The sequence below is a fragment of the Pholcus phalangioides genome, unplaced genomic scaffold (assembly GCF_987345545.1).
Source record: "Pholcus phalangioides strain wild (caught in Gottingen) unplaced genomic scaffold, Ppha-v1.0 ptg000008l_1, whole genome shotgun sequence".
Classification (NCBI taxonomy): Eukaryota; Metazoa; Arthropoda; class Arachnida; order Araneae; family Pholcidae; genus Pholcus; species Pholcus phalangioides.
In genome coordinates this window covers 49,849,170-49,873,500 of record NW_028301601.1, presented here as the reverse complement: position 1 = coordinate 49,873,500, position 24,331 = coordinate 49,849,170, and the positions used below count along the sequence as shown (strand labels likewise).

Genomic DNA, 24,331 nt, shown 5'->3' with positions numbered 1-24,331 from the left:
ACCTTACAAGGGGCTAGTTTTATAAGGAATGCAAGGTGGCTAGTCCTAGGTGGTGTCCCTAGTCTCCTCAAAATGCATATTAAAGTGGGAACAATAACCGATCGTAATCAGTTGACCAATCAATCAATTGACCCATACCCCAAGGGTTGAGAAAACAAAACTCACCCAGATGACGAAATATTCACGACACTCAAACAAGACCTCAGCAACAGACCCTCACCAACAAATCCATTCATTTCTGGACTGAATGACCAATTGGAAAATAAAGCTCATTCAAAGAGGTCATGATTGTGAGTAACCATGACCAGGAAGGAAGTCGAAATAAAAAAAACAACTGCTCAAGAACGTTCAAGAGAAAACAAGGTCAACCCCGGATGTCATTGGCTGGCTGAGAATTGATAGGACATACGTATACACGCTAAGAATCTTGGAATTGCGGAAAGGGGGGGGGGATATCTCGAGTGGTCTTTCATACAGTAAACACATTAATGAAACATCGAGGGTCAAGGTGCTGTAAGATGAGCCTTCATTACCATCAAGTTTTTACTCAAACAGAACGGATATACGATGCTGTATGTCTATTTTGGACACCTCTCTGCCATTTGTTTCGCTTCGGAGATCAAAGACCCTGCGACGAACCGACATTCGTGGGGTCCTCATCAAGATACGACCCAAGACAAGGAAAGTTCTATTTTTCTAACTGCATTCCTAGTCATAATCGGAGATGTATGATGGGTATTCAAAGGTCATACACCGAGCAGTATTTCATAAGGACGAGAAGCGGCGGATTTCTGGTATTGCCGCCTGTGGCAACACAAAATTTTTCCGCCCTCTTTTATTCTAGTAGACTTTCTTAACCGCTCATTCTCCAATTCACTGTCCTGGGCTATAGCTCGCTCACCCCCCCCCCCCGTAAATACGCCTCTGTGTCCAGGTCAATTTTATAGTCACATAGTCACTCACACGCTTGCACACTATCTTGGTCATTCACTAACCTGGTCGCTTTCTAGTCACTCCTATGAACACTCAGTTACTCCTTTGGTCGTTCACTGACTTGATCCATTGCTTTCAAGATCACAACTAGTTAGAGTGACTCTAGAGTCACTTTTTTGACACACTCTTTTGGGTGCTCACATGCTTACACATGCACAAGGAAACTCTTACGATCGCTCAACGACCTGGTCTCATTCTCTCCACGGTCACTCAGATCCTTGAAAACTTATCATGCCTTTCTATTGATCACTCGCTCACCTGGTCATTTGCTCTCTACGTAACTCTTTTAAGGTCACTCACATGCTTGCAAACAGTTTTGGCCACTCACATGCTTGCAAACAGTTTTGGCCACTCACATGCTTGCACTTTATTTTAGTCACAAACTCTCTGGGTCACTTCTTTTGGCCGCCCACTCACTGACATGGTTCCTTGGTCGCTCACATGTTACAACTCATTACTCAAAATTTTCAGACCCACCGAACTAGCCGCCCTGGGCTACTACAGCCCTCTATTCCCCCCCCCCCCCATAAATCCGCGTTTAGGGACCAGCAATGCCCAATTTTTTTTTTTTTGAGATGAACACTCTCTCAAATACTTTCCCACGAACAAAAAATGATACACAAAATAACAAAAGCAGCCTGACAATATTCATCTATTTACAAAAAAGAAAAAGACGACGACACACATATCTCAATTCGGGTCAGGAGCCAGTCAGTCATCCCCAAGGGCTTGTCCCCGTTTTCTTCACGAGATATTCTTAAGAAAAGAAACCCTCCCTTTCATCTTGTTACAGCATTTTCTTTTATTAGAAATTACAGAACTGAGGAGATGATGATGATGATGCAGTAGCAACTTCCCCTCGATTCTGCTTACGCCATGGCTTCTTCTCGAATTAGATGAATGTTACTTCACAGAAAACACTCCATTTTTTTAACGTGTGCAGTGATACGCGGTGAAATGCTTTCTTTCATTTTTTTTTTTTGTTATTTTCTAACGAAACAAAAGCCTTTCGTTTAAGAAAAAATAAGGTTTTTTTTTGAAAAGCCTGAACACCCAGAGAGAAGCCTTAGAACACAATTAGTTCGTCTAAATCTCCATGAAGGATCAGTAGCTCGACTGACCTGCTAATGTCAGGGGTGAGTGAATTCTTTTTTGGCAGGAAAACGGATATGATGCAGGTCATGGAGATAAGGCTGTCTTTTTCTTTTTTTTTTCTGAAGGAGCACCCCAGTGTAAATGATGTCGAATAGGATTTGAGGTCGAAATCCTCGGCAACGGATACAGAAATATGATTTCTATTCCTGTAATGTCGAGATTGGCATCCGAAAATGCCAGACAGACAAAAGCGTCGCGTCAGGCACTCACGGGAATCTTGAGACAATGCTTCCCGTCATTGCATGATCGAAACAGAGACCGTTCGAACATCATCACGGACCTATACAGCGATGTCCTGGATGGAAGTACCAGCTTGAAAATCGCATTTTTATATTCTCGAAAATAATTAAGAATAGATTTTATTATTTATAAAATCCGTGAACCTGAAACAGTGTCGAGGTGTGACATATCAATGATCTTTAGAATCCCATGATACGACGGAACCAGTGACAGAGGTACTTAACATCCTAACCGAACGGTGTGACCCAGTCCATATTCCAGAGAATTTCTAACTGAAAGGTCACCGCCATATTATGAGATCCACTTTCCTCACAAGCCCCCAAGATCGGCCACGCATGTAAACGAAGGACTGGACCCCTGCCCGCCAAACACAAACCCCCAACCAGAAGATCATATACGGTATATTGTGTTATGACGGAGGTACTGTAGTACGCCACTGTTGGCGGAGTTCTTGGTGATATTTAGGACTGGAGCGGCGTTTTCGCCCTTAACTATCGTGCTTTGTATTTTCCCGCGTGGTTGGATGTACACTTTTTATTTTTAATTTCAGCTTTTTTATTCTCTAATTTATCAGAAGAAAATTTTATCGCCAAATGAATCATGAAGATCGTTGTAAACTCCGCCTAAAGTGCTTTCCTTTGTCAGTGATTGCATGAATGCAAGGGTCCAACCACGTTCTCCTGGGAATAGTATCACAGATTGGGAACCAGTAATATCTGATAAAATACACCTAGTCCAGGGCTTAACAAATCTCAGGTTACTATAGTGACTAAGAAATCAGTGTATTGGCGCCTAAAAATGAAAAATTTCTAAGGAGCCGAAAGCACAGTTTTTTCCCCAAGAAAAATAGTCCTAAACAATGGTTTATTTTTTACTTTTCCGAGACTTAATGGCTCCTTTTCATGTTGGAAGACACATCATCATTATAAAATCAGAAAATTTTGTGCCATTCTCAGACTCTGAATTCACAATCAAATATAAAAAATTTTAGGAGCCAATAGCTTTTGTAGTCACCATAGAAACCTGGCGCTTGGGATTTGTCAAGTCCTGATGTAATTACTTAATTGGAATATAAGACAATACAAAATTTTTGGAATCCAAGGCGAAGGAGGTCGCTATGTCCTGGAAAAGTCGGAAGAAATATAATTGTTGTCCTCTTTTTCGAGGAAAAATGTTTGGTTCCAACCCGTTGGCTCGGAACAATTTTCAACATTTTTTGTTTTTTTTCACACTACAAATTCCCATCCATGCCCGTGGCAAGTGACCTGTGGTCCACCAAAGATCCCAACCTAATTGCCCTGTCGATGGATGTGGGGGGCGGGGGGGCGGCACGAGTTGAGAAAATACATTACTGTCAAATACATAATAGGTCGACAAATAGCATATAAGCTGTCAATTCACAATGACCAGATTTCAATGTGACAAAATCACGAACTTTAGCCAACTACTGCCGATCTTAATCAAATAAACGCCTATTAACGACCCAATTATGAGTGACTGAATGTCGCCCAGGGACAACTCAACCGTCTGGGACTCGGACATCTGATCATTCTATGCGAATAATACTGAGAAAATTGCCCATCTTCACACTCGTTGAAATTTTAGTGCAATCTGTCCAGATTAGACACCTACGGGTGCATTAAAAATTGTCTAAACTAGAAAAGTGCGCAAAGGATTTCCAACGCTTTTGACTGGCTTTTCACTGTAACTAGAACCTCGCATCGACATCCCGTGAAGACTGGCTACAAACGCAGGCCCGTATGTGATACAACAATAGCTTATCACCCACCTCAACTGATTCACACACACACATTACGATCCACCAACTCAATAAAATAGCCTAAATTACAGGGTCTCGGTTCCATGAGCATTGTATCAGTCAATTCCGAAGGAACAAGTGTCAAAAACGACCATTTCATTAACCGCAACACACCAGACCGTGACTGGCAAATACCCATCCCCAAATAGAGATGGATACTATTTCTTTTTTTTTTTTCCTATGCCCACTTCAGGTATTGCACAAGAAAGTCAGGTGGCCAACATAGCCATTTACTCGAAAACACACAGAATCTCCATCACAGTTGCTATTGTAGTAATAGAAGGCCCCAAGGTAACTTCCATGATCAAGGACATAGACGATTAGGTTTGATATCATTACCGCAGAGGAATATCCCTTTTTTTTGGGATATATTTTCCCTTCTCTCGAAAGGAAAGTTTTTCTATTTTATGGTCATGTGGACATGATGATGATCATGATCTTTTCTTCCCACGTCCCGACGATGGCGGCGCTTATAGTCTTCGCAGCCATCACGAAATTACATCACCACCAGTGTCTGCGCTCTGGATCTACTAAATTCGATAGACACGAGACAACCTGTAATTTTAAAATGAAGACACTTCATTCCCGACGCCATTATAAAGCCATTTCCACTCTGAAATTTTCCATTCGTTTTTCCCACTCTCAATATGGCTTTCTTTCTCTCTCTCAGCCTTTCTTTTTCAGAATAACTCTGAATTTACGACTTTTTATTCTGCAGAAAATGGTAGATAAATATATTCTTGAGTGATAATGGAATCAGGACGTCTCAGGGCCTCATGGACAAGAAAATATCTAATGGGGGGGGGGGCCCACACGGTGGGTCGTATCGAAAGCGACACGTAATGAACACTTCCCTGGGTCTATACCAGAAATGCAGTAATGTGATTACTTAAAACTGCACCAGTGTTAGTCCTATAATTTTTCTGAGAACCCATGGCTACCACATTATGTAACAAGGCAGAGCCGGAACTGGGGGTGGGGCAGGAAAGGTAACTGCTCAGGACGGCAAAATTTAGGGGCAGCAGTTTTAGGTGGGAACAAAAAACACCGTTAGAAATGATCGAATTTTGAAGTTGTGGGCGGTAAAAAGACTTAGTTACGGCCCTCAACAAGGGAAACCTAGGCTGAGATGTTAATGGGGCCTCCCGGGCTGAATATTTCACGAGCCCTTATTTTAATAATGAGTGAATTTATATATGTATAGATGTCATTCGACCAACTAATTACTACTGTACCAAACACCAACTCCGACCATATCGCTGTATTGCAATTTACAGCCATTAACGGGTCGCGACACAGAGAGCAACAGGCCTACAACGATAAATTATTCAATCATTACACTTCACTCATAGTTAGAAAAGTTGCTGGCAGATGGCAGCACTACACAGAAACAACCTTCACATCAAGTTTCACTACACGTACACGCACGTTGGAACGTGCGTACAATATGTACCAATTCGTTGGATGTTCCGCAGAGGAATATGGATGAGGTGCATGTATGGTTTTGTAGTAGCCATTAACGAGTTGGATTGGAAATGAAGACGCCATCTATCGGGGCCACTTCCCCTCCAACATCGTTAGGGGAAAATATCTATATTTTTCCCCCTTGTTCGAACATGGGACTTGACCTGACATGACCTAATCTTACCCCCACGCCACTCCGGCACATGACCAATTAACTCTTCTACTGCACACGAACTCCCTGGTACAAACTCCATACCATAATTTCCAACCGGTGGAGTAGGGTGGGAAATGAGGGGGTCATCTATCGGTGGTTGTCCCAGGCTCGTTAGGTGAAGAACTTGTTTCTGATGTCCTTGCCCGGATTCGAACCCGTGGACTTTGACGGTAGCCTTCATAGTCGAAGACAAGCCTCCACTGCCTTACTCGGGCGCTATGACCAACTAACTGGTCCTGGGGTCGCTTGATAGCTGTGAAATAATAGCGATCATTCAATTTGCGGTTCATGTGCGGCAGATAATAAATCCCCTTTCCTTGGCGATCATTTACTTGCGGCTCCCTCAATCTGGCAATAATTTATCCACTGCTCTGTCTGTCACCGTGGTGATAATTAGCCAGCGCGTCCTCTTCCTGGCGGCAAATAGTCTGCGCGGTCTTCTTCTTGGCGATAATCATCGTGCGCTTACACTTCCCTGACGATCATTTTACCTTCGGTTTTCTTGGGATGGTAATCATTTACCCTTTCCTTTCATACAATTTACCCGGAGCCCCTTGCTCTTTCTTTCTACCAATCATCCAACTGCGAGTCTCTTTCCGGAGACTGTTCTCAACTCAGTGTCAAAAACTCATCCTAGCGATAATTTAATACTCATACCAGCGACCAAACACGAGTTTTTGAGACCCCTTATATGCGTAGTCCTCTTTATTTATGGGTCGCAAAAATCCACTTACAGCCATTGATTCTTGAGCTATGGGTCACTACAAACTTGGTGTTTCGCAGGGCTTTCCTAGACGAGTCAGACAAATCCACTTTTTGTTCTGTTATAAATGCATTTACTGAGTCACTAGTTCCACTAATTAAAAAAAAAACAGTTCCATGGGTCGTGAAGCTGATCATCTTGATTTTGGGTCACGGCTGAAAAAGGTTAAGAACTCCTGGGTTGAAGGGCGAAATTTCCGCTCCCTTTGGTCCAGGGCCCGGGGCACTATAACCACCTACCTCCCTCCCACACCAGCGTTGAAGCCCTGGGCATGTAGGCTATGCCTAAAATATAAAAGGCAGGCCAATTTTTAGACCCCGAAAATTTGTTGGGCCTAGGCACACGCCCCGTTTGCCCATGCGAGAAACAGGCCCTGGAGGTAGGGGGAACCGACAGGGTTCCAGCCTCATCACCAGGGTGGACCCATTATATTTTACTCTATAAATGTACAAGAGAACAGCGGTTCTCAACATCTTTTGCATAGCCTTTTAAGTAAAAAAATCCTATGGCGGAGCCCCGTAGGCCCATTTTTTAATTATTCATCAAAGTTATTGATTTATTTTTCCTATTTAAAAATATTTATAATTATTTTTTAATTTCACTGTTTTTTTTTATTTATCGCGAGTGGCCGCGGAGCCCCTGGAGAGTGCACAAGGAGCTCCAAGGGCTCTGGTTGAGATTTTTAGTATTATCATTATCAGAACCACGGCCGTAACTAGGATTTTTGCCGCCCGGGGCAAACACATCTTGTGGCCCCCACAACTTTAAATTTGGATAATTTTGTTATGCTTGTTCCCACCTAAAACTGCCACCTCCCTAAATTTTGCCACCCGGGGCAGTTGCTCCCCTCTAGTTACGGCCCTGCTCAGTATATACATAACTTAATCCACAAGCCCTCATCGAGACATCTCGACGAATGTCTTTTTAAACATCCCAGGACAACAACAACATGCATGTAATTTCCCAGAATTCCCCCATGATTAATGATTAGTCATTAAAAGCACAGTTTTCCTTTCCTACCAGAAGAGGAATTCGCGAGAAAAATGATAAATTTGCGATGATTATCCCTCGACACGATGCAAACACTACGATAATCATCATTAAGATCGAAGACGCATCCTGGCATTTCGCATTTTTACCTTCGAACTCATTATCCTAATGATTAACCAGTGATTTACGATCCACGATGATTCCTTGTTCCGAAAATAACGCGACGACGAGGACCCTTTTTATTTCGGGGGCGCCCCTGATTGATTCTTACTAGACGGTCATTACACAACTTCTTGAAGGTTCTTCAATGGTTCTGAAGGACTAAACTTGACCAGTGTTTGGTTCTAGCAGGGTACCCACATTAAGACTGCCCCGCGACCAAGTTTTTCAGAAGGCGCTGTTATTTTAACAATTTTATAGTGTATATCATTCTCAAAGAATACTCCTGGGGGCTCCTACTTTGACCCCCGAAAGCAATTAGTGGCAAATATTCGAAGAAGGGGGAAGGGCCCATGGGATGGATATAAGTTTACGCCCACGTGTAATCAGTGGTTCTCAACCTAGGGTCAAAATGCGCCTCCCGGTGCTAATGAGACTCAATTTCAAGGAAAGCTTTCACAGGTAGTTGGGGGCTCCAAGGAACTTAGATGGAAAGAAATAAGGCTTTTTTAAATGAAATGTTACAGGAAAATGAGACTTTCAGAATCCAGCAGAACTGCCCGTGGAACCAGGGCCATCTTTAAGCTGGGCAAATTCAAGCACGAGCAAGGGTCCGATGTCCATACGGAACCAACACGATGAGATCTGGTTCTATGATTTTCAAGAGCAATTATGGGAAGCATGAAAGCCGTTACAGTCAGCTAAGGGCCTCAAAATATCGTTTCTATTATGATCATGAGCCGGCCTTGCATAGGACCAGAATAAAGGAACTTAGCAGTGCGTCTAAGTCAAGACTTACTGAATTTTTCAGTACCTTTGTGTAGCAAACTATTGAAAAATACTCGTATAATATCTCCACCCCCCATCACCGGAGCCCTGTTATCTGCCCCCTCCTGTAGGGTCTATGAATTTTGGTCCGAAACGAAGATGAGTCAACATGGATGTCAACCCAGCAGACACAAGGGGTCCTTGGTTAGGAGGTACTGTGACCTAAATCAAAGATATTTCGTTGGTGAATGAATACGACTATATATTTTATTTCAATTTCGGGGGTTTCAAAATCATGAGGCAATAGGCAAATTTCCCACTCACCCCTGCAGAAATTGGGCCCCGGGCGTAAGTATGGGGTCGTCGGGTAACTAAAAAACATTCCACAGTTCCTACCACTGACCCTTTTGTTTTCGCAGGATGGTTCACATTCAGGTCTCTACTGAGCCACAAATTTTAGCGGGGCCCCCGGAACAAATTTACGCTGCAAGAGCCTCAATCAAAATCAACCACTGAATTATTCTAGGGAGCCGCAGATGAAACACCAATAGAACAAGGGAGGAGCCGCGAGTGAAAAAATTTTGGGAACCAATACCGTAAGGGCAACGCAAACGTCTAATAGAAATTACACGTAATCAAAAAAGGTAATAATTTATGAATATACCAATGTGTATAAATGTGCATACTCACCCACACATGAAACCCGACAAACAAATCAACATGTTGCGTCCTTGATCATGTACGCACGTCCACTAACCAGTTCTTATCCTACGCAACCAGCAGCAGCGACTGAATCCACGAGCATGTTTACGGAATCACAACTTTGCAACATCTGTTTGAAGAGCTGCTGCCCGGGGCCCCCAGATTGAAAAAAAAAAAAAAGATACACACGCACACAACCAATGAGGATAAGCACGGGGCCGGGCTCGCCAACCAATGAAAAAGCTCGTTTCGGACACCAGGTGGGCCGGCGCGCTTCACGAACCAAGAGGAATGCTCTTCTTTTCTCGTCACTAATGATGGAGGACACACAAAAAAGGTGCGGACTTATTTGAAAAGGGAGGACAGAAAGGAGAGGGGGACCACGCTGGATGTCGTGTGGCAAGAAATCACTCGATAGGGGGGCCGTATGCTAACGACGAAGCCTATACGAGAGGCTTGTTATGAAACATGCGTGGGTGTTTCGGAAAATAAACGACCTTCTATATGAACAGAATACATTATATAATATTCTTCCTATGTTGCAATACTTTGAGCTAGGGCAGCAAACATTGTGGGGGGGGGGGCAGCCGTAAGACCCACTATATCGACGGAGTTTCATCTTAATAAACTGGTGGACTAAGCCAGGGGTTCTTGGTATTAAACCAACTAACACCAAGGGCTCTTGAGCTGGTTCACAACCAGAGGCGCCGACACGAAGGAAACATTGGGGGGGGGATGAATGTTGATGATAGTCCCGTAAATACGGGACTCCGGCGCGTATGTGCAGGGGGGTGCATTGCATTGTTTTTTTCAGTAATTATTGGGGGTGATTTTGACCCTCTTACAAATTTCATTGGGGGGGGGGGGGGCTCAGACAAAGGTTCCAGCACCTACGGACACAGCCCAAACTGGATTCGTAGAAACTTCCGAGATGGGTCGAACAAATTTGCTCATAAGGTATTCTTGAAATACGGGTCACAGACAAACGTGGTTCGCAAGGGCTTCCTAGATGAGACGTATGAATTCACTTAGTCTGTTATAAATACACTTACTGGGTCTCTGGTTTCACTAATTTCGAAGAACAAACAGTCCTTTACAGCCCTGTGTGTGTTTGTGTGGGGGGGGATGCATGGGCCTACCTACATAGTATTTAGAGAGCCGCAAAAAATATTCGAGTCCATCTCCAGCAGTCTGTTTTGCGAAATGCGTTCGCATGATTAAGGTGAAGAATTTTGGTTGAAATTAAGTTCTTTTTTGCCCTTCAAACGTTATAACCAACAGCAACATGAGCCCAGGGGTAGCTCGCGAAAAAAACTCTGCCAATGTGGGTTTTTTGACAACCTATGCCCTCGTTTATATTGTCAACAAAGCTTTTTTTCACTTTTTCATCTCGCATTTGGGGGGGGGGGGCTCTCCTAGAGCGGCACACCCGTTCCGCCGAACGGCCCAAATAGCAACCCCTGCATGAACCATAACACCAAACATATGGCCCCCGCTCTGTCCCTTGCGGGATATAAGCTATTACCTTGCGGCTGGGCCATGCTGGAAGAACTTTCCTTGCATGAACCCATCAGCAAATAAATTCACTGGCCCTCCTCCCTTGCATGGCTACCAGAACGAGATCCGTAGCCAAAATTTCTTTCAGAGAGGGACCCCAAGTGATAGAGTTGATTTAATAATGCAATTTCATATGTATCAGTCATTTTCTCAAAATTTGGGGCACACACATACTTTATAAATTTAGGGATCTTAGCGGACTTCTTCGTCTAAGATCACACGCCATGGCAAGAACTGATGCCAAGTTTTCATGTTGTCCGCCCTCCCCCATCTTCACCAGGGTATGTTTGGGTGTATGCATACGCTAAGATGAAATTAATGGCGAAGCATTAATGACCATTATGGCCACCATATACTCCGGGCCCCCAGACTAGGATCTTTAAGGTGGGTCCCGATAATATTTTTCACTAAAATGAAATTATAGTGTGGAAAAAACAAAAAAATGATAAGAATCGTGTCCTCAAAACTTCTCCAGTTGAAGCACTTTTACCCATGGCCGCCTAAATCCTGAAAGGTTCCCTGGAATCTTTGGCGGGGCCTTCTGGTCATTCACGATTGAGTTTATTGTGCGAACAAAAAGAGACGAGTCTTCTCGAGCCTCCGGATTGAAACCCTGTCAGCTCCACCGTTGTAGCGAGGGGTCATGCTTTAAGCAGACCAAGAATTTACTAACAAAGAATTAGTTAAAATTCGCGGCCTATAGTAAAATCACAAAAACTCAGCACTGAGAGCCGGGGGGGGGGGAACGACTGCTCCCGGGTGGCAGTTTTAGGTGGAAACAAAGAACACAGTTATAAAATTATCTAATTTTAAAGCTGTGGGGGGCAGCAAAAATCAAATTTACGGCCTTGCTGGAATCCCACTCCAGGATTTCGGGGGGCCTTAAACTGTAGTACATGATCACAACACAAACACTCGTTCGCAAAAAATCTCAGCACCCATAAGCTTAAAGAAATTTCACCATCATTTGTGCATGCCCGTTGTACGTTTGTGGACGACCCCTAGAACGGGACCCAGCACCTTGTACTGAAAAAAAGTCCTTCCACGAGGAGGAGGATATGACCCACGTGCCAGGGAGCACGCCAGGTGCCATCCTACAACACACACACATACACAAAGGCCGGCTTTTTCATCTGTTTCTTAAGAAAAGCCTGAGGGAGGATCTCAAAGCACGAAGTAAAAAGAGAGAATGGTGCAATTTCTACAAGAAAAAAGAAGCCGTGATGAATGTCTTCCATCTTGTGCATCATCAGGACAAGATATTTCTTGAAAGGGAAACATCTGCGCGCACCATCACTGAAAGGATATTTCGGCAATAAAAATTACAGATATTTGACCAAAAAAGATTACAGATTACGCAACAACACGAATGGCCGCGAGAGACGTGATTTGTATCATTAATGTGGCCATCCTTGCGAATGCATGCGAGCTTCATCAAGAAAGCATATTGTACAATGGAACCGGACACGGGGGGGGGGCATCGTGATGCAGTAATAGCATCACATTCCCCCCCCCCCCCCGACAAAGCATTTCAGTGAAGCCCTCTCACTAGTCTGCCGTAATTGACGTACACAACTGCAATGCAAGACAAAGCGGATCTAAATATAAAGCTTTATCTACCGACTTATAAATGCGACATGAGGAAAAATATGTCTTACGACTTTAATAGGCACTCATAAGGTCACGAACCCGAGGGGTTTACTGTGGGTGCTCGAGCTTCCATAGTATTTTTTTTAGAATGGGCCGGAGCATTCGCAAAACTATTTCGAAAATTAAATTTTCCCACAAAAAGCTGAAGACCGGCACCCACAGGTCGAAAGCACTTCCGACGCTCTTGAACTCGGGGTAATACATACGGACCCGAACCCGTGACGTTTCGACAGGACTCCACTTAAGCTCACTTTCAGCGACAAGAAAACTTTTCGGATTAAAAGTAAAGATAGATCACTTCCCCTTCCCCTGGTGAGAGTCCCGTTAAAATAATTTCCAGGGGCGTTGGAAGTGTTCAGACCTGTACGTTCTGAGCTTCATATAGGAAATTTCGACTTTTGAATCAAGTCTGGGAGTTCTGATCCGCTATAAAAATGTTATGAGTGCACTCTCAGCATCCTTGGCGAAAACGCCGCTGCCGTTAACCATGGACAGCCATCCTGGAGCCATAAACTTGCACACTGTCCATGGGCCCGAGGCCCCCTCCCCCAATATTTGCTGATATTCCCATAATACCTATAGAAATTTTGGGGTTCGACAGCCCCCCCCCCCCCCCAATATTTCCAATAAACTTACGTGGTGTTGCTACTTTACCAACAGATACCCGTTACGTTACAGGTTCCGCAAGGAATATTAACGTGGGTATATGTCTGGTATTTCAAGTTCAATAACTTTGCGCCCTCGAGTAAGGGGCTAACTATAACTACACTAAGGTCTTTGACAGGTCTTAGGCCAGGACTTTTTCAATGACTATTTCAAAGTAGATTTATAGTGTAAAAAACAAGAAATTAGAGCTGGAGCAGAGCCCCTCCCCGTCCCATATGTGTGTCATACCGCTATCTGGGGATTGAGAATAGGAACACATCTATATCTCCAGCACACCGCGACTCTCACTCTGAGAGCCACTGGTCCAAAGTTATTCGTACTGCGAAGGAGGCTCCGCGATTATTGTCGCACCAGGCCCCACGTCTGGTGAGGGCGGCTATCGACATTCGTACCCACAAGAAACAACACGATTTTTTGCATTAGTGTGACTTGCTTCGATCTGGCATAATACAGTGGATCCCGTTTATAACGGTTTTCAAAAACCCATCACGAAAAAAACTCAGCAAGTGAGAAAACGCTTCAAGCAGGAAGCCTTAATGAGAATTAGAGTCGAGACCACGAAAATAAGTCGTACTGTTCGGAAAAAACGTTGTAAATGGGAACGTCATAAGTGGGATCGGAATGTACATCCACGAGTAGTGAGAACAAATTTCAAGCGCTCACAAAGGCGAAACACCAGCCATAATCCAAAAAAAAAAGGTGGAAAATCCCTAAAAACAAAAGGTATCGCTCATCACAAAGATACACACTCCAAAACCCCTCCATCTTTCTTCACAACGAATAAAGTATTAACTTCGCCTTGAATATTTTAAAACGACGTTCATTAAAAACTGTAATAGAATCGACAAAACATCGAGACGAAGCTCTAAAAAAATAAATAAAATCAGAAGTATTTAATGGATCAGAAACGAGGAAAAGGCACTTTCCAGCATCGGAAGCCTTTTTCAGTATAAATAATAAAACGCACGTCAACGTCGACGAATAGGAGACGAGAGTATGTAACAAACTTAACGCAGGAAAGACGACGACGGATTCAATTTGCATCAGAAACACAGATCAAAAGGAATATACGACGGCGACGTCGTCACAAAATTCCCAGAAGGAGGTGGGTAGAGCCCTTTATATATACGAAACGTATATGAAGGCGTCTTAGGGGTGGGTTAAGAAACAGAAATGAAACCTTCCAAGAATCCGAAGAGGGAAATAAGACAACATGGAAATCTAATTTGAATACCGGACAGCAATACTCGGGAACCCTTAAGGAAAAGCTCGCTAAATTACGAAAATTTCTCTCCATTTGATCCAGAAGATAGAAGTTATCGCGACCCTGGATCAAAGGAAATTGGCGCAACCCCCCAGCCATCCATTTTCCTCGACGAGTTAGCGGATCAATGATATCAATGTCCACAGACAGGGCATTCTTTCAACTACTGCTCGAGAACTCTTGGTCCAATTTCGGCGTTCAAAAAAGTTGTATCTAGCAACTATACATTATTACCACACATATTGTATATACATTACTACATTATTACCACTACTATGCCGAAGCGAATATGTGAGTGTTTTAAATCGAGCACAACTCTCGCCACGGGCAATTTACTACCGAATGAGCTGTACCGGAAGTGTGCATCTGTACCTCTTAGTGCGTATTTAGTGCTGCCATCTATTTTTTTTTTTACAAACGAGTAAGAGTGAAATATAACGATTGGATATTTGATATGTGACACTACTTGTGCTTGGGAACAGAGCCCGATTTATACAAGGTCCCACAGCAGAATGTCTTGCATTTTTCTGCAACGAGTCCTCAGCTTACTGAAAAAGTTCTGCGGTATAAATACCCATAATAGTGGAAAAAAGTTTTTTTTTTTGCGTATTTCCTTAAAACATTTCCCGATATTGTTCTGCGACGCATGGCTCAATTTTTGGCACATTCTGTTCGAGAGGTGCATAGGCAAGTGGGGCATTTACCTAGGGCCAAATATTTTAGAGGCTAAAAAATTCGAATATGTACACACTAAGTAAAAGTACTAATTGGCGTATGCAAGGGGGGGGGGTTTGGGGTTCTAATCCCCCCCAAGCCGAGATCATAGTGTTATTTTGCCGGAAAAAACGTAAAACCCCCCCTTGAAAAAAATTCTACGTACGCCTATGTTGTAGCATAGTTTTTTTACTTTTATTACCAGACGCGCCCCGCTTCCCATCCGATACAAACATCAGAGCGTTTCCGGAGGTCGGCACTGTAGTAAAAAAAAATTTCACTACAAACACACAGCATAATCTTGGCTCAGGTTGGGGGGTTACCCCTGCGTCTCAGGGTGGGGGGTTACCCCTGCGTATACCAATGCACTAACTAACCAATCGATGGCGATGGAACGGGGTTGTGCTTGCTTAAATAGTCAGGGAACTGTCAACTGATAAAACTTTGCACGGCATCACGAGCAGACGACTTGTGCTCGAGATTTTATTCGGGTGAATTCAAGAGCATACGGGTAATGTGGCCGGGATGACGAGTTTCAAAAAAAGCAATGAGTCATCGTGCTTTTACGATAATTGGCACACGCGGCGTTCAAGCTTTGTGGAAGATCAGTTTTACCTGGTTCAGCAGGGGGCCCTTGGAGAAATTTCAGGGGGGTCCGTCCCTTTAAGCGGATTTTAAAATTTTCCTGATCCGCATTATAACTGCCACATTGGGAAATAAAGCGTGTTAAGAAACAGATATTTTGGAGTGGACGAAATAAAGCAGATCAAGTTTGACGAGTTATCTCGGGATTAACGGTTGAAGGGTTAAGACCGCTCTGATCAACGGAAGGGGGGGGGGTGACTACACGCGCGTTCTATGTAAGTTGATCCGAAATATAGACCAAAAAATAACATAGTTGTAGAAAGAAACTTAAGTTTCGGTTTCTGTATCGTCTCTGAATACTTTTCCTTCCTTAGGGTCCCTTCCCTCCGTATAAAGTATAATGTATACGGAAAGGTGTCAAAATTCCAGAACAACCACTGCTATCGATTGAAAGGAATACTTGCCGCAAGAGAACGCGATGCTTTCCCCTCAACGAGGATGTTTCAAGATCATGGAAGCAGGTGCTGTAAATAGGACAAGAAGTTCGATTCCACGCGCCTGGGTCAAGGATCGAAGACGAACTGTGCATACACAGAAGCCATCTTGTAAGTATTGAAGTAGGCGGGACGGAAGGAAAAAATGGGCTAAGCAGATGTTCGAAACCGAGCAGCAAATACACTAGCAGGGGTCCTTGGAAAAATCTTAGGGGGGGGGGGGTTCCGTGAGCTTGGATGAAAAAAAAAAACAAAAACCGACTTCCAGCGCTGTTTTCAGTGAGGATCTTGGAAATACCGTCCTGTGACGATAATATCTGATTAGGTGTACGGCAAAAGGACCTTCCCTCCCCGGCCCCATCATCATCTTGGACTAGGGATCTTTAGATTAACTTCATGCGAAGATTTTTCATGGGCTTTTATAGGAAATTCAAGGTGTAAAGAAATGAAATTCATCCCGGGAGGGCGGCAAGGAGCCCCGTCAGGCTCAACAACAGTGAGCTGTCGGGAAAGTCTGACGAACGATATCCATTCGCGAATCAACTCCCGATATTAACAGAAAAAGAATGCTCTCCTATACAGTCCAAAAGTAAAATTCCATAACGGAGACGGACAGGAAAATTGATATCATTTCACATTTAAAAACTGCTCAAGCAACTACATCGGTGGGGCACCTGCTTCAATTTCACTGATACACCAGGAGTTCAGGAATCTACAGATCATCAGAGTCACGAATGGGGGGGGGGGTAAAAAATTATACCCCCCACCAAAAAAAGACGACCAGGAACACACCAGAAATGAACGTGGATCCATCATAATAACCACAATAAGAAAACTCAACACTAGCATTTACTAGGGAACGTGCTTCACTTCCGAGCACCTGCCGACAACAGAGAAAAGTATGAATCTATATATAAGAAAATTACACTGAAATAGTCTCACCTTAAAAGTCACCTCTCAAATACCAGAGAAACAGCTGGTACACACACACACACATACACAATGGTACAAATCCCCCCTCTTGCGTAGAATCTTCAAGGTATATTCCTTTAATCAGAGCGCGTCACACACACACACACATCATGGAAGAGTAAAAAAACATTAAAAATACCAGAAAAGTAGCCGGTTCGAAACCGGAAAAAAGTGTTTTTTCCACCGCATCTACTGGTATCGTGGTACTGGTAAAACATACGCGTATCTTGTGATGTAAACAGGTTTTCTTATAGGCTTATTTTCTAGGTTTTACGACGTTTATACACAAGCCCATTTTAATTTGCCTTCTTGGGTTTTCTCTTCTTGGCTTTTTTCTTTTCGAGGAAAACAAGGCTTCAATCAAACAACACCTAGCCAATGAATGCATATGAAGGAAAAAAACCTTCGGGGGGAAAAAAAAACGGCCTTGGGATGGACATGCATGAGAAGTTTTTTACTTCGTCTTGCAAGACGGAAAATGGCCGCCAGATTTGCAGAAGAAAAGAAAAAAACATGGCGATAAACCACGGTTAAATAGCTATCTATTCAACTACGCTGGTAACATTAATGGCTTCCATATTGAGGAAGAAAAATATCCAAAGCGTTTTCGTTGTAACCTAGAAACAGGTGAATACCCAAAGATGGATATATTACGACCAAAGTCTGGGCAATTAGCCGTATTTACGAAAAGTTGGCCACTTCACGAAAGTCTAAGATACAGTTTACGAGATTTTTCGGACTTTGGCAGAAGCAGATACACCATGAAGTTGGCAATCCGACAATTCAGGTCTAAAATGAGTATAAACATCGTTTCTTGTATGGTGAGACTAAAGTAAGAAACCCACATTCGGGAATGAGGCCCTAATTAGAGTTTTTTCAGGGGGAGAAAGACCCTAAAAAAATATTTTCTGTTTTTATACATTTTTTTATCGAGTGAAAATTCAGCTCTAAAATATGCTGCAACCTCAAGATTATACCCCAAGTATGGAGTAAAAAAAGTTCATAAAAGCTGAAGGAATCGGTATATTTTTGAATACGGTATGCGCAGGGCCGCAACTAGGGGAGGAGCAGGCGGATCTCGTGCTCCGGGCGCTAGACCCGAGGGGGCGAAAATTTCATTCTGAAACCTCTCCTTCAACATTACAAGGGGGGCGTCAAAATGCGCGCTTGCGCCGGGTGACCGAGCATTTAGTTGCGGCCCTAAAAAAGTTAATCTCGCGAAGGGCGATATTTTTGGCAGAGAAGAAAGAAAAACTAGCTCAAATTTTTTTACGATAAAACGCGCTGCACGAAAGGAGTGATTGAACGTGAATGAACAGAATTTATCCACCAAATGTTAACATCACAATGAAAATCGTAAGTGAGCGCGAGAAAATTCAGAAATAAGCTGTATAAATCGTACACCCTGCATTTTATAGGACTCCGATTTGCATATTTCCAGTGATTTGCTTTCGTGCAGTGCCCTCTATCGACGAAATTCGAACTACTTTTTTTCTGCATCAAAACAACCCTTCCCCTTCGTGAGAATAACTTTTTCACAAAACGCATTCAAATAAACCAATTCCTTCCATTTTTATGAATTTTTAAGTTATTTATGAATTGATGGGGCACCCTATACACTGGAAGGCAGGCATTTCTAGTCAGGTTTGGGGACAAAAAAAATGATTGGTTTGCTTACGATGTGTTCAGGGCGGCCCTGCCCAACACCACCTATAGAAACAAGGCCTCCGCAAGAAGCTCGTGACGTCACTGAAGGCGGCCGTTTCACCTATTGCCCACAGATATAGCAGGCAGGCCGACGCATGCGATATGTTTACCTTTTTTTGCAATATATCCAATGGCAATAGGAGAAATGGCCTTCATTGACGTCACAAGCTTCGTGCTATAGGTGGTGTTGCCCTGCCGTTCTCATAAGTGCTATACGGGGTACACCGAAATTCCTATACCAGCTTATCCAAAGGTGCCTCGCTGAGATAAAACAGCGTTTATCAATCCCCCCCCCCCTTCCATTGCGTATAAAAGTTTTTTTGTAGAAATGGCTTCCGAAAAGTTGTCCGCGGATCCTCAGGGTAGTGCAACGTGTTGCTAATATGTCCACGTGACTTGCGCAAAGAAGGGATTACAAACATTAGAATGAAAAAAGGTCTGGGTCACAGGTCAGGGGCGGCTGTTGAGCTGTGCGACCTCAAAAGGGGGGGGGGTCGAAAAATTATCTGTCTGGGGAAATTTCGACTATGAATGTATTAAACGGATTAATTTGCTGAGAAAACTAATTTTTAATGGAGGGCATATACAAATTTACAATTCTTCCGAGTAATTTTAATGGTACGGCTTATACACGAGAGGGGATCCTAAAAGATGACTCGCACTGGTGAAAATTTTGTCTCGGGCCGTCCTTGGCTCTTCGGATATTTAACAGAAGGGTAGGTGCCGATTGGGAAAACACCCTTTTATAGTAAATCCAAGGATGTTTGAAACCCGACTGCTTCCCGATAACTGTCAATAAACATTCACAATAACCTTCACAATAACCTTCACCTAAACATCACACAACTCATCACAGAAGATATTTCTAGTATCCATACACAAACAACGCCGCCCCCCCCCCAAAAAAAAAAAATCTTATTTGAACAGAAAATTCGAACACACATAAAATACAACTCTCGAGATTTAGGACATGCATCGGACAGGACTCCACTGACCATAAAGTTCGGGAAAAAAAAATACCCCTCCCACAAAACTCCACCGAAGAAATATATGAAGTACGTATTTTATTGCCCCACAAATTTCACGTATAAAATCGTATATTTCCCTTGTTTTCGCACATATTTGTGAAAACCGCGATTTATGTCCGACTTTATACCAAAAACCATGCTTAGAACGAAAAACAAACGTAGAAAAGAAGTATTGCCTTAAAGGAGAAAAAGTCCCTGAAAAATGCCCCATTTTTTTTCTACCAAAAGACACTTTTTTTGGATCCTGGGGGGAGGGGGGGGGGGCTTTTAGCTGATCAAAAAGGATCACAGACGACCCTATAAATATTCAGAGGCTTTTTTCTGAGACATTTCCCGGCCCGTACTGTACATACACACATATCGGCGTCTTCTGTTTGACAACATGGAAACACCTTTAGCTTTCTCGATGGCGTAGGTACTTAAGGGACGCAATATGTTGAATGAAAATGGCTTTCTCTTCTTTCTAGGAAAAATAAGAATCGACGTATTCAACGATGGGATCAAACTCTCATGATTCTTCCATCAACAATTTGAGAGGAATAAACGTACTATTCTGGAAGATGGCATAGGCGGGGGGCGGGCGGGAATGGCTTATTTCTCGAGCGTTCTCGTGCTTTGGTTTCTATCTATACGCTTTCTTTGCCTGAACAAAGCAAGAAATAAGTTCAGAATAGATTTATTACATCGGGGGGCTGTTTCCGAGAAGGACCGTGGGCCCCCCTTCGGATAGGTCCTAAAGCAGGCAGCTTCGGCCCATAGCTCGTGAGCACCGTGGTGCTCCCCGAAGCATCCAGGGTGCTCGATATCCGTGTCTGATTTCGTGTTCAGGAGCACTTGATCAACGCCTAATAGTGAAATCATCCTAATTTCATGCATTCAGTATGTCAAACTTGCCGAAAGGTGTTTTTCTTTTGATGATTGGTGTGGTAGCGCTCGAGACTAGAAAGAGGATGAAGACCTTTGTCTTAAAACACTTAAAGTAAGGGTTAAGAGGTTAAAAAAAAAAAAAAAAAAAAAAAATCAATTCCAGAACCATAAGTAGAAAGGGCCTCACACCCTACGGACGAGGGTGGATAAGACAAAGGGGAACCACGAGAAATGGGCGAAAAAGGGTTAAGAAACACTGCGTTTCTTAACCCTTTCACGCTAAATACGTACAGGAATCAATCGGTTAAGCTAGTGCGGTCTTAACGCACGGGCCGGGGGCATCACAAAAATGAGAACCGGTTCAAATTTTCGAGAATTTGCCATTTAAGGCCTCAGAAAAATCACTTGGCCCGGGGGCACACGATGCTCTTAAGATGGCCCTGGTGCCAGCCGATATCAACAGCCAACTATCATAATCCTTTGACTTTTTACACACATGCACCGATACGCTGTCAGCGGCGTATGATGCTTGCAAGGTGCCATATCATAAATAAGGAAAAATCAACTCATTTGAGAATCAAATGACGTCGGCAGGAGTGGCGTGATCCGCTGCTGACAGTGAGCAACAGCAAATATTTTTTCCTGTTCACCTATCGTGATTTTCCGTCATTTGAGGAAAAAAAACAAGTTCTCAAATATGATTAAATCAATTCCAAATAATAATTGTAATACAATAACCTACAATAGTATGGATGAAACGAGGAAATACATGCCCATTCGTTATATCAGTGTGCGTGTGCAGTGGCGGCTCGAGCTTACCTGCCACCCCTAAAGGCGACTCTGGCGGAAGTCGACAAGTTTTCAAGCTGAGGGGACATTGAGATAAACCTGATTTTTTTTTACAAAGACGACGGACACAATTGTTGAGCCTCCAAAATGTTCGTCACCATGTCCCGCTTTTAAAGCATGGATTTCCTGTTTTTTGGTCCAAATTATTTTGTCCTCCTTAATAATGAAACGCAGATAATTGAAATCTTCAAAACAGCACTTACTGGGGAGCCATCATCACTTACACCTATCTTTTGAGGACGATATTATAACGAGGTGATTTTTATCAAGAAATTTATTTGAAAGGGATTTCTGGTGATCCAGGGACCGGCCAAGTGAGCGAATGTTTTCTTTGCCTTCACTTGATCGTTCAGAAAAAATTCTTACTAGGTGAGGTAACCAAAATGCGCGCTTGTCTTCTTGAGATAGATAGAACCGCTCACAACCCCGGACTGATGCAAAGCACCTTATTTCCATTACCTCGAAAGAGGCTGAGTTGTGTCGGAAAAGTTAGCAAAGATTTATAGTGGTGGCTCCCCTTGCGCGACTAGGGAGAAAAATCGCACGTGCGCTCAGTGGCGCATAAGGGCCGGAGACCGCAGCCTGGGATTTCGAAAGAACTGTGGAAAAAACTTGTGGGCAATGAAATAGTAGTTGGCATGTTGAAGTGGGAGAGATTTGAGAATGGTTTAAATACACAATCCGTGCAAAATTGTGTAGAAAAGTACTGATGAAATGCAAGCATAGTAAAGCAAGCAATAAATCTGTCCAACGACAATACAATTTCCCATCTCTGAGAAATCCTAAAAAGTAGGCAAAAGGCAAGTGTCATTGGGCACGTTCTTTTTAAAATCATACAAAAAGAATAAGAATGCAAACAGCAGTGAGTCCATAAATCGTCCAACACGAGATAGTTCTCTTTTCTCTCGGTGTTTAGAGTAAGTTAATTTGTATATATTTTTATTGCATGTTTGTTTATGGCGTTATTACATTATATATATTGTACATATTTCACTTGAAAGCTCTAATCCTTCACCTCTCTGAGTGTGTGGCCCCCCCTTCAGCACTTGTCGTGGCTCCCCTTTCTATCTGTGGCCTCAATTTCAAAGTATCCCAGGGCTACAAACGGGCCACATGGCATCAGGTTGTGAACTACTGCAGTATTATATAACATGCAAAGAAAAATCATTTCACTTTTGCTGTCACCTATCGAATAAAATTGTTACAATTTTCCGATTGAAGTTGCTGATCGGCTTCTGAACAGGGTAATAAAATAATAAAAAAAATATTGTATCACATTGATAATATTTTGAAAAGCAATAATACACACAAAATTAATAAATTTACTTAAAAAATTTTATCGGTTGATGTTTGTATGCAGTAATATATATTAGTAAATTTCGTTAAGCGTAGTCTTAAGTACCCGATTGCGACTTTTCTTTTACTCAACATTTACACACACATTGCACTACACCTCACAATATAGGCCACCCCCTTAGTGGTCCGCGGATAAGACCAGTAGAATGTCCATCAAAAATAGTGACATGGAACTGGCAAACAAATCTTAATTCAGCTCAGCTCAGTCGTCTTAAGCTGTGGCTGGGAAATAACCGAATAAATTAAATTCTGTTCTTCCGTTGTGGCCGTCTTAACTGATTGAGATCAACGATGACGTAAACCCGTGTCCTTAAGGACGGCCTCATTTTGCAAAATTACTAATATTACTTTACTTTACAAAAACATCAACCGTTAAAATTTTAAAGCAAATTTGAAAATCTAATAAACATTATTGTTAACTAAATTTTTTTATTATACCATATTATATTATTTTTTAAATATATTTCACCAATCGGAAACCTTTTACTAATGTCAACTGAAAAAATCATCAATTTTATTCGGTAGATGGCAGCAGATATTTGAGATCAATGATTTATGTTATTAACGTTAGATTGCAGTGATTCTTAACATGGTGCCACATGATCCTCTAGCGTGAGAGAAGTGATAGATTTCAAGAGAATTATGGGTGGGAGAAAATGTTAATACCTTCTGAATCTAGCACAGCATGAAATCAGGACCATCTAAATCCGCGGGCCCATTTGGGCAGGGCCCTCATATCTATGGGGAGAGATCTGGTAATATGATGAGATCTGTTACTACAATTTCTGGATGTAATTAATATGTAAGCTATACTTCTCTCCAGACAAGTACGGATGACCCCAGAACACTTTGTCAGTGTCGTCTTAATACGTAGACCCACCCTGGAACGGCCCGGGGGCCTCAAGTTTGAAAGGGGTGTTCATGATAACGATATTTGGTCAAAATTTTCGAGAGCTTCAATATGGGAATAGCATACTAGACAGGCATTTCCATCCAAGTACGGGGCCTAGAAAACTTACTGTAGTATCCGGGGGGGGGGGGGTGGAGCCGATGGGGCTCAAGACGATCCTGCACTTTTCCTGAGAACCCATGATGTCAAGACGCCCTCCCCGAAAGAGGGAAGTTCACTGATTTCTAGCCCAGGATAGGCGTGGGCCAACGTCAATATCTCTGAAAATTCATTGGCTCGTCCAATATATGTATTTTATTTTATTATATTATATATTATTATTGCATTGTATTATTGACTAAATGCCGTTCTTATTGGTTATTTTTATATGTGAATGAATAATTGTGGAACGAATGTTTCGTTTGTAATGTAATTGTTTGATTCGAATAACGGGCACGTTGGCGGA

At 42.7% G+C, this 24,331-nt stretch overlaps 1 protein-coding gene across 9 annotated transcripts in view; it reads right to left on the bottom strand.

Annotated features, from left to right (window-relative positions):
* The window catches only part of LOC149084447 (IQ motif and SEC7 domain-containing protein 1-like), a 425,974-nt gene that overhangs the window by 21,652 nt on the left and 379,991 nt on the right, over window positions 1–24,331 (bottom strand). The window contains exon 1 of one of the 9 annotated variants that reach the window (XM_089234846.1): window positions 9,256–9,394. The exons of 7 other annotated variants lie outside the window; for them this stretch is intronic. In XM_089234846.1, the coding sequence (XP_089090972.1) occupies window positions 9,256–9,287 (32 nt within the window). In that variant the 5' untranslated portion in view covers window positions 9,288–9,394. Of the gene's footprint in view, window positions 1–165; window positions 252–9,255; window positions 9,395–24,331 lie in introns of those variants that run through there. One more of the 9 variants, XM_089234844.1, reaches the window with a different exon arrangement.